The 15,511-nt window shown below is 40.7% G+C and overlaps 1 protein-coding gene across 4 annotated transcripts in view; it reads left to right on the forward strand.

The window, feature by feature from the left end:
• ATP8A1 (ATPase phospholipid transporting 8A1) overlaps positions 1-15,511 on the forward strand; it is a 231,171-nt gene that overhangs the window by 154,621 nt on the left and 61,039 nt on the right. For all 4 annotated transcript variants that reach the window (XM_044224040.1, XM_044224041.1, XM_044224043.1 and 1 more), the window contains one exon: positions 5,443-5,615. In XM_044224040.1, coding sequence (XP_044079975.1) covers positions 5,443-5,615 — 173 coding nt within the window. The remainder of the gene's footprint in view (positions 1-5,442; positions 5,616-15,511) is intronic.

Genomic DNA, 15,511 nt, shown 5'->3' on the forward strand with positions numbered 1-15,511 from the left:
CTAGGCATATTTCTTATAAACCAAATAAATCTTATTTATTGGGCCCACTGGCTTGATCCCTAAATAGTCTGTGCCTTCTGTTTTTTTTTTTTTTTTTTTTTTAAAGATTTTATTTATTTATTTGACAGAGAGAGATCACAAGTAAGCAGAGAGGCAGGCAGAGAGAGAGGAAGGGAAGCAGGCCCCCTGCTGAGCAGAGAGCCTGATGTGGGACTCGATCCCAGGACTCTGAGATCATGACCTGAGCCGAAGGCAGCGGCTTAACCCACTGAGCCACCCAGGCGCCCCATCCTTCTGTTGTTTTTACTGGACAATTTATATTTGTTGAAACAAAAGGAGGTGTGAGATCATCACCACCACTTCTTCTCCATTTCCTGTATAATAAGATAAGCACATTAGGGGCGCCTGGGTGTCCAGCTCTTGATTTCAGCTCAGGTCATGATCTCAGGGTCATGGGGTCGAGCTCCATGTCGGGCTCCACACTCAGCAGGGAGTCTGCTTGAAATTCTCTCCGTCTGCCCCTCCCCCTGTTGGAGCTCTCTCCCTCAAGTAAGTAAATCTTTTAAAAAGAAAATGAAGATAAGCGCATTAACATTTTGGGTTTTGTTCTAATTAAGAACATCCAAGGGGTATCTGACTGGCACAGGCAGCAGAGCATGCAACTCTTTTTTTTTTTTTTTTTTTTTTTTTTTAAGATTTTATTTATTTATTTTGGTGGGGGTCAGGGAGAAGCAGACTTCCCACCAACCAGGAAGCCCAATACAGGGCTTGATCCCAAGACCCTGAGACCATGACCTGAGGCAAAAGCAGAGGCTTAACTGACTGAGCCACCTAGGTGCCCCAAAGCATGCAACTCTTGATCTTGAGGTTATAAACTCGAGCCCTACATTGGATGTAGAGATTACTTAAAAATAAAATCTTAAAAAAAAAGACACTTAGAAGGTACATCCCAGATATGCAACAGTTTTATCATCAGCAAAAGCAGTCCTCAAATAGTCACACAAGAACCACTGTAACTTCCCAACAGGTATTCTGCGATCATTAATAATTTGCTTGCTATTTCATTACAAAGCTTTTATTTCATCCCTTCCTCAGAGGCCTCAGTCCCAAAGGGAAAAAGAAATAAAAACAGATAAACAACTATACATCATATGCCACTGCAAAAGGATAAACAAGCATATGGAGAATCCAAAAGCTAGTAGGACCCCCGGACCTGGAAGACTCAGGAGAAAAAGAGCCATGTTTGTGTATTTGTTCACCGTTGTCAGTGCATAGTCTTAAAAGGGAAAAACAAAGCATGACATGGGAAGAGTGAAAATGCAAGAGAAAAGTGGGGGAGACCAAAGTAAAAAAAAAAAAAAAAATTCCTCCCCTGCCTTAAGGATTAGCGAGAAAGAAGTAAAGTTTTGAGATTGAGGGAGGAACGTTGAGGGAATTCTTCCCGTATAAACTTTCTCAGTAAAGTAGGTACATGTTTGCTGAAGTGACAAAGGCAGAATTTGGGATCTGGGAGAGAAGAAAAGGTCTGGAATAGCCTGTAGGAAAATGGAATCCATCGGGCATGGCTGAGAGTACGGATGTCATGTGATGTACAAGAGGAAAGAGCTGGAGCAGAACCTGTCCTCAGGGTGGGGTGGTTTTTCCCTTCTATGTGGTGGAGACTTAAGAACAGAGGAAAATGTTGGTCATCGTTGTGAATTGGCAAGGCGGGAGGCGTGGCAGGGTGTCCAGGGGCTGAGAGCTTCTGATGAGCATTTTGCTAGGTGCAGGGCTGTGGGTAGGGTGAGTTGAGTTGAATGATTGACTGGAATGTGCACATGGGACGCAGGTTAGGGAAGGCACAAACACACCCCACATTCCCTCCCTTACCTGGATGGCTGCCTGGTAAGTTACCTGGACCCCAGCCTTGCCCCTTGCCTGTGTGGGTCCCCAAATTGCCTTTAGTTCAGACCATCTCTGATTAGAGCCACACACGTACCTTCTTTCAGCCCACAAATAAGACTATAGAATAAGGAGATACAGAGCTTTTATTTTGTTCTACTCTATGGTCTTTTATCCTTTTTCTGATTTAGCTTCTCCTTTATATATTTTCACTTTCACATGTCACTAAGTTTAAATGTTTAAACATTTCCCCCTTCAGTAGCCAAAAAGAAAACACAGTAACAGCTAATATAGTAATAAATTTATTTCTAGCTACAGGAGATAAGCTTCAATGCAATATGGCCATAAAGTATGGCTCCTAGGCTTAGGGGAGAAGCAATAAACCTTCATAAATAAAATAATTTTAAAATACTCCTGGCGGTATGAATAAGAGTAAAATGTAACTTGTAACTGGCAACACATAGCCAACAACAGAGCTGCTTACAAAAGAAAGCTATAAACTAAAATAAGAAAACGTTTGCAGCTTTGTTGTTACCTTGCACTCTGGGTGGGCGGGCTAGAGAATTCTAGGGGGAGTGTTTTCGACTCCCCTTCTGAAATGTTACCTCTGTTACATTTCCTGACACCTTCTGATTTGCTGAAGACCTGTGATAATCACCAAGGAAACCTAGGGGTACTGATGCCACAAATAAGAGAGTTCTCAACCGATTTCAAGGTGTCAGAGAACACCTTCAAAAGGAGAGAGAGTGGGGTTCACAGGACCGCATCCCATGGGTGAGCTTAATGCTGGAACTTGCCAGTTCAGGGGTCCTTTGACTTTCAGTCTTGTTCTGCCGCTGATCTTGAAAGAGCAGTGACGTTCTCCTGAATTTCATCTCAGTTTTCCTTCAGGTTTTCAGCTCAGGAGTCGTGAGCACAAAAGCATACAAAACACAGGGACAATTCAGTGCGTAGTGCCTTGGTTTGAGTGACGGATTATTCTTTGCAAAAATTAAGGAGCAAGAGAAAGATCTCCCTCCTTCCCTCCTTCTCTTTCCCTCTCTGTCTGTTTCACACACACACACACACACACACACACACACACGCCCAGAGTCCTTCTCTCACTCTCAAATCAGAAGGGAGAACAGACAGGGAATTGGAGAGCCAGCAGTAGGATGAACTCAGAATTGATCAGTGCTCTCATTGGCTACATTGGTAATTCCCAGGCATTTGTCATCTCGGGCACTGTGTTTGTTGCTGAGGAATGGGGAAACGGGGTCTCTCCCTTGGAGGAGCTGAGGGCCTTGCTGGCCTGAAGTGAGTTATGCCTGGCCCATGGAGTGTGTCTGGGAGGGCTTGGTGGGTAAGCTGTGTTAGAAGGTGGTAGACTAACCCCACAGGGAAGAGGATGCCAGAGAGAGCAGAAAGGGGTCAAGACTGCGAAGGGAAGTATGAATGAAGATCAGTTGGGCCTCGACTGTGGAGAGCTCTCTCATTTTAAAGAGCTGGGGCTTTCTTGTATGATTAGCCATAGGCAAATTTTAGAACAAGAAGAGCCGTGCTTTGTGTTTTATATTTGTTTTATAAAGAGAAATCTCTGTTGGCGGCAAAGACAAAATCAGAGACCGAGGATGATGATGAGGGCTCTAGGGAAACAACAGAGAGACTGGTGTGGGCATTCCATTGATAATTTGCTATGCCCGGTACTGTCTCCAGTGGGGTTTGCTTTCCCTGGATTACGTGGAGAAAGACAAGTGAGCACAGAAATTTAATTCTGAGTTTCATTTCACCACTTAGTGGCCAAGTGTTCGTGGGCAAGGAACTCCCGTCGTGTCTCCTGCTTCTCATCTGCAGAATGGGGCTCACAGTGACGCCTCCCGCGTGGGGTTCGAGCGAGTGTTAACTGAAATTCAGTGTATGCATAGTCCTTAGAGCCATGCCCGGGACGTGGTAGGCGCTAAGTATTTTAAGTTTCTTTTTTTACCAGTTCATTCATTTACTTGTTTGTTCATTTAGCCTTTGCAAATTTGTTTTTAAGACAATCTAGAGAAACCTACTGTAAATTGTCATGAGTAGATTTCATGGGCAAAACTTTTCTGACATTTTCACCTCCTTTACTTAAATGCTCTTGGGCCAAAAATCTTTAGCAGGAAATAGGAGGGTGAGGCCTATAAATTCAAAAAGCTACACTCTTCCCCCACACCATGTAAAGTATAAACAGAAAATTTTGCAAAGAAAGCTGCTATATGGTGGTCCTTAGTGTCACTGTCGGTAATGGGGGCCTGGGGAGGCATTAAGTGAAGTTCCAGTATTAGGAAATTTGGGCAGACTTACTTTATGGTACAACATGGTTCTATTATTCTGATAAACAGATCCTGAAATTCCAGAAACCCAGTGTGAACCACATTTGAATACGAATGCAGAAACACCTTCAAAAATCTCCAATAAAAATTTTAATTACCTCTGCCTTTTCTTCCCTCTTTGTGAATGAAGTAACTGAAGTAACACTCTTAAGTTGAAACAATAATTATATCTCCCGTGAATATAATAAAAATATTACATAAGTATTTTTATTATAGGTACATTTTATTATATATGATATATATATATATATATTACGTAAATAACTACAGACTCAGATATTAGCATTGAGAACAAAACTCTAGTAAGAGAGGAATCATTCCTTATGTCTTTTTGTGCAAAGCTAGTGTTCGTTTCTCCACAGTGCTTGGGCTCTTACAAGACAGAAAGCTGGCCCTATTAGGTTATAGGAAGGGTCTGCAGGACTTGGGGAGAAAACCTTAATGTCTTGCAACGTTTCCCAGCCTCTGAAGAGCTGGGAAAGCAGTTCTAGATAAAGATAAGTATAAACTCTCTGTATGGTTGAGGTGAACAAAGCGTACCTTGATACTGAATGTTTTTATTGTACCTGAAAGTGAACTCTGCATTGATGGAAGGGGTTCTTCTATTTGATCCATCAAGATTACCAAGCCAGACATCCCCCTCCCCAAATAAAATACAGGATCACGAAATCATGATTAAAGTTTATAAAAACCAATTTAGTGAAGTGGCAAGAGATTATAGACACTGCGTTTCCCCCCTCTTGGTGATTGGAAATTAAGTTTCAGTAGCATTGAGGAATTCTGGAAAAAACACCCGTAAGTTATTTAAATGATATTCTTCAACGTTTCCCTTGGATTCATGGCTAAACAATTTTGACTAGTTCATAAATTGGGACAATGTTATTGTTTTGTAATAAAATAATTTACTGAAAATATTTTTGCATGATTGTGATTGTGTGGTTAAAAGGATGGGCAAACTCGCAGAGGAATCAGTGATTTGTAATCCCAACCCTGGTAGACACAGATGTGTGACTTTAATAGAGTAATTTACTTTCACCGATAACATTTGTCCAATCTCCTTTCAGGGGCTTTTGGGAGAATGAAATGAGTGGAGTTACGTGAAAGTAGTTTACAACATAAAGCACTAAGAAGATCTAAGTGTAGTTGCTGAACATACTCAGGGCATCTCAGTACAACACACGGAAGTAAACGCTGCGGGTGTTTTTGTTTGATTTTGCAGGCAACGAGGGAAACGCTCAGTCGCCATTGCACTACCCTTGGTGATGCTCTTCGAAAAGAGAATGATTTTGCTCTTATTATTGATGGGAAAACCCTCAAGTACGCCTTAACTTTCGGAGTAAGACAGTATTTCCTGGACTTGGCTTTGTCATGCAAAGCCGTTATTTGCTGCAGGTAAGTTCGCCTGAATATTGTGAGATTTCAGTAAACAGCACCTCTATCCCAAGTTCTTGATTTGTGAACTTCCTCAAAGTTTTTCTATCCAGAATTCGTCACTGTCAGGTTATTATCTCACTCACTCAAGACTCAAGGTTCATAACCTCAAATAGAATTTAGTAGCAGGTTTTTTTAAATGAGTCCTACTGATGGTTAGGAATTACTGTTCATAATTCGAATCAATAGATTTCTTGCCATCCCATGTTCCAGTTGCGTTATTTCCCTCATTTCCATCTAAGGTTACTTCTATTAAGAGTTCTGTTTTCTACACATCAGTCTTGGAGCCTGCTTGGAGGACTTGACTTAACTTAAATGCTGAGTCATTTTCCTGAAGACTATTTCTTGACCATGCATTCCTCTTTCCTCTAATTGATAATACTGCCTATTTCCTAATTTGAATCTGTTTTGAGTTATAAAGTCTTAATCCATAGAACTACATTTTCATAATCCATTTAGCTCTAGTCCTTCCTGAACTTCTCATCAAAGAATCTTCCCCATATCTTTGTAGAAATTGTTCACACTTTGTCTTCCTAAAATTTAAAATGTGTTCATAACTCAGCTTGACTGTGAAACCTAAGGCTTTTCCTCTTTGCCATCCACTTACTGAGAGCCTTACTGGCTGGTCCCACCAGGTCTGGGGTGGCAGTGTCTCCAGCTGCTTCCACCGTCCCCCCGTACCCCCCACTCCCAGCCCAGGAGACAAAATCTTAGCAGGGCTTCTGAAGAATTTCCCAGAATTTATTCTTTTAACATTATTGTTAAAACTTTTCTATTTGCTTTTATTATTATCTTTAAAAATACATTTACTGATGAAAGAATGTTATGCTTTTTAAACCCTCTTGGTCTGGGCTTATTCACTGAAATATCCTGTATATGATTTGTCTTCACATTTTAAGCCATGCCTTGTAGATATTTCCTGAATTTCCATTGGAACACACTTTGTGAAATATAATTTCAACCAAACTTAATAAGTACCTTTTATAAAGCATCATTTTAACCTATAAAATTATAGAGAGTTAAAATCTACTTATTGTAGGAACCCATATTATTTCAGTCATTTATTTTTCTTCACTGTAGCATGTGTTCATAAATGTTACCATAGAGCTCTTGGAGAGCCTGTTGTACACATTTTTTTTTAAAGGCTTTATTTGACGGGGGTCGGGGAGGAGGGAGTATGAATTGCAGGAGGGGCAGAGGGGAAGCAGACTCCCCTACTGAGCAGGGAGCCTAACACAGGACTTGATCCCAGGACCCTGGGATCATGACCTGAGCCAAAGGCAGACCCTTAACCGACTAAGCCACCCAGGGTCCCCTGTACACACATATTTAGTATCAGTAATAATTAGGCTGTCTGCTTAATCGTGAAGAAAGAATTGGAAATTACCTTGACGATCTCATTTGCACTCTGATATTGTCATGCTTTTTAAAATCTGCTTTTCCAGGGACGTTTCTTGATTCCTTACTAATCTCTGCTGATCAAGTTTTAGGAATGTTCAACTCTGACACACTTCCATCAGGATAACTGTGCCAGATCTGGTTATTTAATCACTTTCACTAATGGGATCACGAAGATCAACAAAAGCTTGCTCCAAAGCACAGTCAGTGCTATGCGGGCTGGCTCCTGTTTGTAAACCCACTGTAATCCAAAGCTCTTTTGATACAGTGATCCATTATTCCCTGAGTCCGTGCCGGAGCCGGACCTACTGCGTGCTGGGCAGAGACACTGCACATACAAGGCTGCACAAGGCTTCCTGCCTGCTCTCCTCCATGTCTCCTTCCCCCCACCCACCCACCCCCCATTTTAAGTAGACTCACAGTTGCTTTGATGGATGTGGGAGGCCGGTTATCCTAACACAGTCACTGCAGCTGAGTCTCATTCTTAGAGCATTGCTTAACACGGCACCTCCCACCATTCTTCAAAAGTGGAACCACAAAATTAAACAATAGCAGAGGGAGAGAAGTAGAAAGCAGTGTCAAGGGAGAAAAAATATGTTTGCGCGCTTGTGAAATCCCCTCCCGAGGTCCTTGTTCTGGATGCTCACAAGTCACATGGACCCCGGGGGCTCCTCCAGGCCCGGGCCCCTGGGAGGGAGTCACACTCTACCGCGCACATGCAGAGCAGCTCGAGAACTGAGCCCTATAAAGATGTGTGTGGCCCCTTCCTCCCTCCGTCCTCTTTTATGCATGTTCGAGGACCTGAAGGTCCCTAGGTAGACACTGGATTTTCTTTCGAGTTTTAGGGTTTGTCATTGTTTGGGGTTTTTTTGTTTGGTTTTTTGTTTTAAGGAAAATACCTTTCCTCAGCTTTTTTCTTCTAATTACCTTCCTCCTTTCTCTTTTCCCATAAGGACTGTGGTTCATCTTCCGGTCTGGGGTTGACAATTCATCTAAGCCCGTAATTACATCAGTGCCAGTGCTGGAGTCATGTCTGTACGCCTTCTTGGCCCGGTGCCTCTTGGCATTTAAACTGCTGGCACAGACCATTTTCTTGTCATTTAACCCTACTGACCTTGAAGTACAATTTCCATGATAATGCTTCTGTCGCTTGTGAGGAATAGGTGGGCAATTCCACATATCTTTCTTTACCTTTAAATGCAAGTGTCACTCCAGGCTTCTCAGAGGATTACAGACTTCCCAGCCGCAGGAAATTCTCTATTTTCCTCCAGTAGAACAGACACTCCAGATAAATAGTGAATATTATTTCAAAATACAGTGATGTCTCCCAACTTTGTGTTCATCCTGACTTTCTGGGTTTTCTCCTCCAACTACTTTCCCACCTTTGGTCAGTCCTCACGTGAAGAGAATTCCAAGTCTGCTGTCTGCGGCAGGCTTCTCTTTGCCACAGCTAGAGTGGGAGTGGAGGGGAAAGCCTTCCCATAATGGATAATGAGGATCTCGAAATTAGTTCCATCTTCAGGATGACATCAGCCACTTTCCTCCCTGACATGATCGGCGTAAAGGACAGAAGGCAGTTTTCGGTGTTTGCCTAATAGTTATGGGGATGAACGTTTTCCCTCCAGAGCCTAGGGCTGAATTGAAAAAAACAGCTGTTCTCAGTCGATAGTCATTACCTCTCTTCCCACCACTTTCTGAAGAGATTATTCAGAGACAGAAATAATCCCCCCCATTCCAAAATTATTCAGTGCTTTGGAGTCCTGGTTTTGGTTTACAAAGGGAAGGTTTCATGTCATACCTCAAGTAACTTTTTCTAATTTTTTTAAGGATGGAAAACCCAACAAGGAAAATGAAATCTCTCTTTATCAGCCCAGCAAGTACTCTATTTTTATTTTTATTTTTTTATTTATTTACTTGACAGACAGAGATCACAAGGAAGCAGAGAGGCAGGCAGAGAGAGTGTGGAGGACGCAGGCTCCCCACTGAGCAAAGAGCCCAATGTGGGGCTTGATCCCAGAACCCTGGGATCGTGACCCGAGCCGAAGGCAGAGGCTTTAACCCACTGAGCCACCCAGGCGCTCCAAGTACTCTATTTTTAGAGATACCGTGTAGCTTTTGTTTTTTTTTTTTTACTTCTGTGCCCCTTTACTTCTGGACCACCTGAGAAGTTTCATAGGAAATAATACATCTAATGTCAGAGGAGTTTCTGATAAGTTTTCCAGGTTATAGACATAATCTCCTTGTGGTCCTTCTTTCCCCTTGCGCAAGTACACCAATTCTTATCCTTGGTGGGATCAGATGCTTTTGAAGAGCATGAAAACTGCTGCTCATCCCTCCCGCCCCCCCACCCGAGAAAAAAAAAACATACACACAAATCGGTAAAATTAAATGCACCATTTTAGGGGCTTCACAGAACCCCCCCCCAAAAATAAAAAACTCTCAGACAGGTAGGAGAGGGAAAAGTTTGCTCTAAGACGTGTGGAGATTTATGGGCACAGCTAAAATCAAGAACTGTTCTGCAAAGTGGTATTTTATCTGAGGATTCATGAAATACTTGTTCAAATTTTTACCTCTCTGGCACTTTGGATACCTAATGGAATTTCTCTGGCTTGGGTTTTTGTGGCCTATAAAATGAAGAGCTTGGCATACAGCAGGGATTCAAATCCTCCTTGGAGCCTGGATGTCTAAGCAGCTAGGAGTAGATAGAGCTTCTCTGGCGTAGAAAGGTGGAAGGGCCATGCACACATGCACCCTTCCTTGGTAATTTCCTTCCAGCTTGAAAGCTTCTGGGCCAGAAGACCCCCTCCCAGACCTTTCACTTTCTGGACCCACCCTATTTCTGTGGGCCACTCTCTGCTGGGAGGAATCTGTCTACTGCTTGGATCGGCTTAATTTGGGGAAGCATCTGTTCTACCTCTTTTAATATTTCCTCCAGAAGAGAGTGGGAGTGTTGCAGTCAAGTATTGCTGTGTGTTCAGTCGCATGTGGTTTCTGAGATCCTCATCAGTTCACATAACGCAGCCTTTCAAAGAATTTTACATTTTTTTCTGTAGTTGTCAGTTTCATTTAAACATATCTTGAAACTTATGTTCTGTGACAGTTGGTTGAAAATTGGCCTAGAGCCTCCAGCTTTTAGACTGTCTAGTAATCACCATTCTCCTACATAATTTATGTACTCATGTCTTCTGAAAAGCAGAAGTTAAATTGAACTAAGCATTTTTCCCTACTTGCAACATCTCTAATCAAAGTTTAACCCCCTTTCAGGCCATTTTCCCCACAGTGCATAAAAAAACACTTGACTTCAGTGAGTGTCGTCACTCGGGAGTGACATTCCAGGCAAAACCTTTTCACCTCAGTCTGATCAACGAGTCCTTCTCGAAGAGGTCTAGAGGGACACTTCGAATACTTTCTGTCATAGCATAAGTGCATTAAGTAAAGGGTCAAGACAGATCTACTTCTCGAATCTTTGGGGATTGTCTTAAACCTTAAGGATTTCTCTAAATAAACGTTCTACTCAAAGGGTAGTTATAAAGCACAAATAAAGCTAATAAATGTTCAACAGACATTCCTTTAAAGAAAAAGTTTGTGAACACCGTCGGATGCCAAGCAGATGTTTGGCTTTGAGAAGACTTACAAACTGTTAATGAATGTCAATCCCATATTTGCTTCCAAGAAAACATGAATAAATCTTGGAAATGTTGAGAGACTATTTCTTTCATACGTGTGTGGCTAAAAGAAGACATCCTGAATAAATTTTATAACCTCATAAAATGGCCGTATTTTGCTTTCATATAATATAATAAGCCGTTCAGCCCTGTCTGTTTCATTTGCTGCCCCGTCTCTACTGAATGATGTTAAAGGAGCAGCAAGGCCGTGGTATAGCCTGTTAGCCACTTAAGAGGGACCCGTCCCCACCAGGGAAGTCCATATTTGATAGCAAAATTTAGATTGGTAAATCTAAACACTTGAGAATTCCACTGTAATTTCAACATTTTATAGTTTTAGATGTGATTGGTTTAGATAAACCACCATCCACACACACACCCCAGTTAGAATTGCAGGCGATAGATTTCTAATACAACAGAGTTAACCTCTATTGGAAAGTACATAAAGTATAAGCGTGCAACTTAGTGACTTTTCATAAAGCGAATTTACTCCTGTATCAAGTACCCAGGCATGACCAGCACATCAGAAGCCCCCTTGTGCTCCCTTTAGCATTACTATCCGCCCAAGACTAACTGTTATCTTGATTTCCATGATCATGCCTCTCTTAAATGGTGTCTTACTCATTTCAGTCTTTTTCTGTTTTCTGTCTTGCTAACTTGGAATAAGCGTACGTATCTTCCATAACTATATTCAAATTCGTGATGACGCTTTTCTGTTCAGCAATTTTAAGTACAGACTCTGCAGCTTCCCAGCAAGGCCTCCCTGAAGCTTTCCATAAATCAATAAGTCAGCACTCTAATGTGTTCTTCGGTCAAAAAAAAAAAAATCCACCTAATAGATTATGTATAGTTCTTCTGTAGTTCTATGGTGATGGAATAAAGGAGTTCATTTTCTGGTTAAGGACATGATATATATAACCTAAAACATTTATTCGATCTGTCTGTCTACTGGCCTGATTTTGTGTGGGAAAGGAAAAGAGTTACTTTAGTGTAATTGGGTCTTCTTGAACCCATAAGGTTTCTAGTGATTACCTTCTTTTTAATAAACCCATTTGAGCCATCCTCATTTAGGCAAATTTAAGGCTTGGTGTTTGGGGCCAGGCTAGAGTTCCAAGAGTCAAGACCAGGTAGGATGTAAGCCATGACTGTTTAATGGCTGTAGGACAAGGGAGAGACTGCATCCTAGGGCAAAATGATCTGGAAAACAGAGGGGATATTACCAAAGGAACAGAAACAGAGACAAGTAAAGCATATAAAACAAGCTTTACATTAAGGCATGAAAGAGGAGGTGGTCCCAGATAGCATTTTCCAAGGGGAAGGGAGTATTCCATGGAGCAAACGTGGGCAAACTTCCTCTGTAAAGGGCCAGATAGTAAATATTTTAAGCTTTCTGGGCTATCCAGTCTGTCATAACTACTTAGCTCTGCCATTGTAGCATGAAAGCAGCTCTAGACAAAATGTAAATGATGGGGGTGTCTGTGATCCATCATAGACCTTAAGACAGTCAAATTCCATCCGTTGTCCCCTTTATGATTGGTGCTTTTTTAAGTAGTAAGTGTGTCCCGCTCAAGAAGATATTCTCAGACATCTCTTTTGTTAACATCACAGCTTTCTGTTTTCCATATAGGTCTTTAATCCATGCGACAATTATTTTTGTATGTCTTAGGAAGAAGAGATCTGATGTAATCCATTTCTACATAGTAGATTCTCCCAATACCATTTACTAAGCAATCTGCCATTTTCTGTCTGGTTGCCATGCTGTGTACTTCAGCACTCAGGCTCTGGGACTAGACTTTCTGGAATCTAAGTCCAAGCCTTACCTCTTCTTCTTAGCTGAGCAATTTTTTGTCTAACTTCTTCAGCTTTAGTTTATTCATTCTTGAAACAGAGTTGAAAATCATTGCTCTTATACAGCTGTGATGAATAAGTGGGTTAATACGTATATTAAAAACTATGTTACTCTTAGAAATCAAATTTTCTTTTATATGGCCTAACTGAATATTTCTGGTGAGAAATCATACGTAAAGATTCTATCATGGCTTTTCCTATGGCCTGAATTCTATTTTGTCTTATAATGCTAACCTGGCTTTCCTTTGTTTCATATGTGCCTTGTCTTTTTCTTTTTCCTAAACCTTTACGTTCAATCCTTCTGTATAATATAATGGTTAAGAATACTGTCTAGGGGCGCCTGGGTGGCTCAGTGGGTTAAGCTGCTGCCTTTGGCTCAGGTCATGATCTCGGGGTTCTGGGATCGAGTCCCACATCGGGCTCTCTGCTCAGCAGGGAGCCTGCTTCCTTCTCTCTCTCTGCCTGCCTCTCTGCCTACTTGTGATCTCTGTCAAATAAATAAATAAAATCTTTAAAAAAAAAAAAAAAAGAATACCGTCTCTAAATCCACACTGCTTAGGGCTGAATCCTGGCTTCACCACTTATTTGTTCTTTTGCCATAAGTTATATAATCTTTCTGTGCCTCAGTGTCTTCTTCATTTGCAAAACGACAATAATAGTAACCTATCTCTTCGAGGGTTCTTCTGAGAACTGAATGAATTAAAACAAGTAGAGAGCTTAAAACATAATGAGCAAAAACAGTTTCTATTACCAATTATTATTTTTTTAATTTTTTATTAACATATAATATATTATTAGCTGCAGGGGTGCAGGTCTGTGAATCGCCAGGTTTACACACTTCACAGCATTCACCATAGCACATACCCTCCCCAATGTCCATAACCCAACCACCCTCCTCCTACCCCCATCCCTCCGGCAACCCTCAGTTTGTTTTTTGAGATTAAGAGTCTCTTATGGTTTGTCTCCCTCCTGATCCCATCTTGTGTCATTTTTTCCTTCCCTACCCCCCATGCTCCCCCTGTTGCTTCTCAAATTCCTCATATCATGGAGACCATATAATTATCTTTTTCTGATTGACTTATTTTGCTCAGCATAATACCCTCTAGTTCCATCCATGCCATTTGCAAAGGGCAAGATTTCGTTTCTTTTGATGACTGCATAGTATTCCTGTGTGTGTGTGTGTGTGTGTGTGTACGTGTGTACCACATCTTCGTTATCGATTCATCTATTGATGAACATCTAGGTTCTTTCCATAGTTTGGCAATTGTTATTACCTATTATTATTAAGAATGTCTCTTAGACACCATATATTGATGAATCTTTTTGTTTTAATCTAACCTGAGAATCTCTTCCAGTTAGTGAATTTAAACCATTAATATTTATTATAATTAGTACTATGTTGCCCTCATTTCTTTGATCTTATTTTGAGTTTTTCATTTATTTATACTTTTTTCTTTCTTCTCCTCCTGACTTCCACTGTCTAAATCTCTAAATTATAGAGATTTATTTAGAATTATGTCTAAATTATATTCTTTCAGTTTGCAAGCTTTACAGTCTATATTCTGTCTGGTTATTTCTAGGGTTTTGATAACCATATTTTTGCTTAATGTCTATATGTATTAGTATGTCTTTTTTCCCTGGCCCCCTCCATAAGGAGACATGAACTGAAGTTCGAACTGACATGAACTGTGTCTGCATCCAGTGTTAGATCTGAATTTCTTTTGTAAATATTTTGCTTTTTCTCTTTAGAAACCTTTAGAAATTTTTCTTATTCTTAATTTAACCATAATGTGTCTATAGGTAAATATCTTTTTATTATATTTATTTTTGGCCCTGTGCAATCCTTTTTAATGGAAGAGCATGTTTTTCTTTAATTCTAGAAAATTACTCTATTTCATTCTGCCCCTCTTTATTCTTTTACTGAACTCCTATTATGAATAGTCACCTATATTGCTCCATTTCTTTTCATTTTTCTCATAAATTTCATTTTCATTTAATTTCCTAATATCTTTTGGGACAGTTTTTTTTTTTTAATTTGAACTTCCAGGCACTATTATTACCATTCAGTTTTCTATTAGCTTTTTTATTTTAACAGTTATATTTTTACGTTACTTATTTTCAGTTTGTTCTTCATTATAACTACTTGTTCTGGTTTCATGTTTTTAGTATCTTCCCAAATCTTGCCAAGGTTTTGTTTTGTTTGATTTTATATCAGACCTTTTAAAAACTCTTGTTAATCTGTTTTTACTAGTTCTACTTTCTTATAAGTCATTGTAATTTCTTTTGTACTCATGATCTTCTCTTGTTTTCCCTGTGAGATATTTTTCCTCATTTTCCCTAATGACAGTAAAATCCTTTGGGAGAAAGGTGACAGCTACATCCTAACTTGAGGTAGAGTTGGAGACATGGCTCAGTCTAAGCCCTTCTTCCTTTGCCCAAGTGTTGGCTCTTGTTAGAGGCAGCCACGTTTTGATGGGATTACTTAAGTAAAGTAACATTAAAGGCTTTGTTAACACATCCATGTCATCAGCACCTGTCCCAGCCTGGCTTCATGCCCTGAGGTTGACTAGAAAGCTTTAACTTTCCTCTTCCTAGGTATGAGGCAGAAATTTTTCTGGGGTCTTAGTTTTAGGACACTGCAGAATACTCCTGGAATTGGGGAGTCTTTCAAGCCTGTTGTTTGGAGGAGTCTGAGTTTCCACAAGCTTGAAGCCTACACCAAAGTTTTCAGTTACAGTGAAAGAGGAGTCTCTTTGCTCCATCCAGCCCACTCTTACCTTCCTGACACTGGTCAGCCTGCACTCACACAGGCCACCACAGGGAGTGAACAGTACAGCTGAAGAGCTTTCCCTGCCTGTGTGTTTATCGATGGCCCCTGACACACCACTCTTCTTCTGTGCCATTTCCCTCGAACTTCATGTTTCCCCTAAAGGTTTCTCATAGATC

This window comes from Neovison vison, chromosome 11 (assembly GCF_020171115.1).
Source record: "Neovison vison isolate M4711 chromosome 11, ASM_NN_V1, whole genome shotgun sequence".
In the NCBI taxonomy this organism is placed as follows: Eukaryota; Metazoa; Chordata; class Mammalia; order Carnivora; family Mustelidae; genus Neogale; species Neogale vison.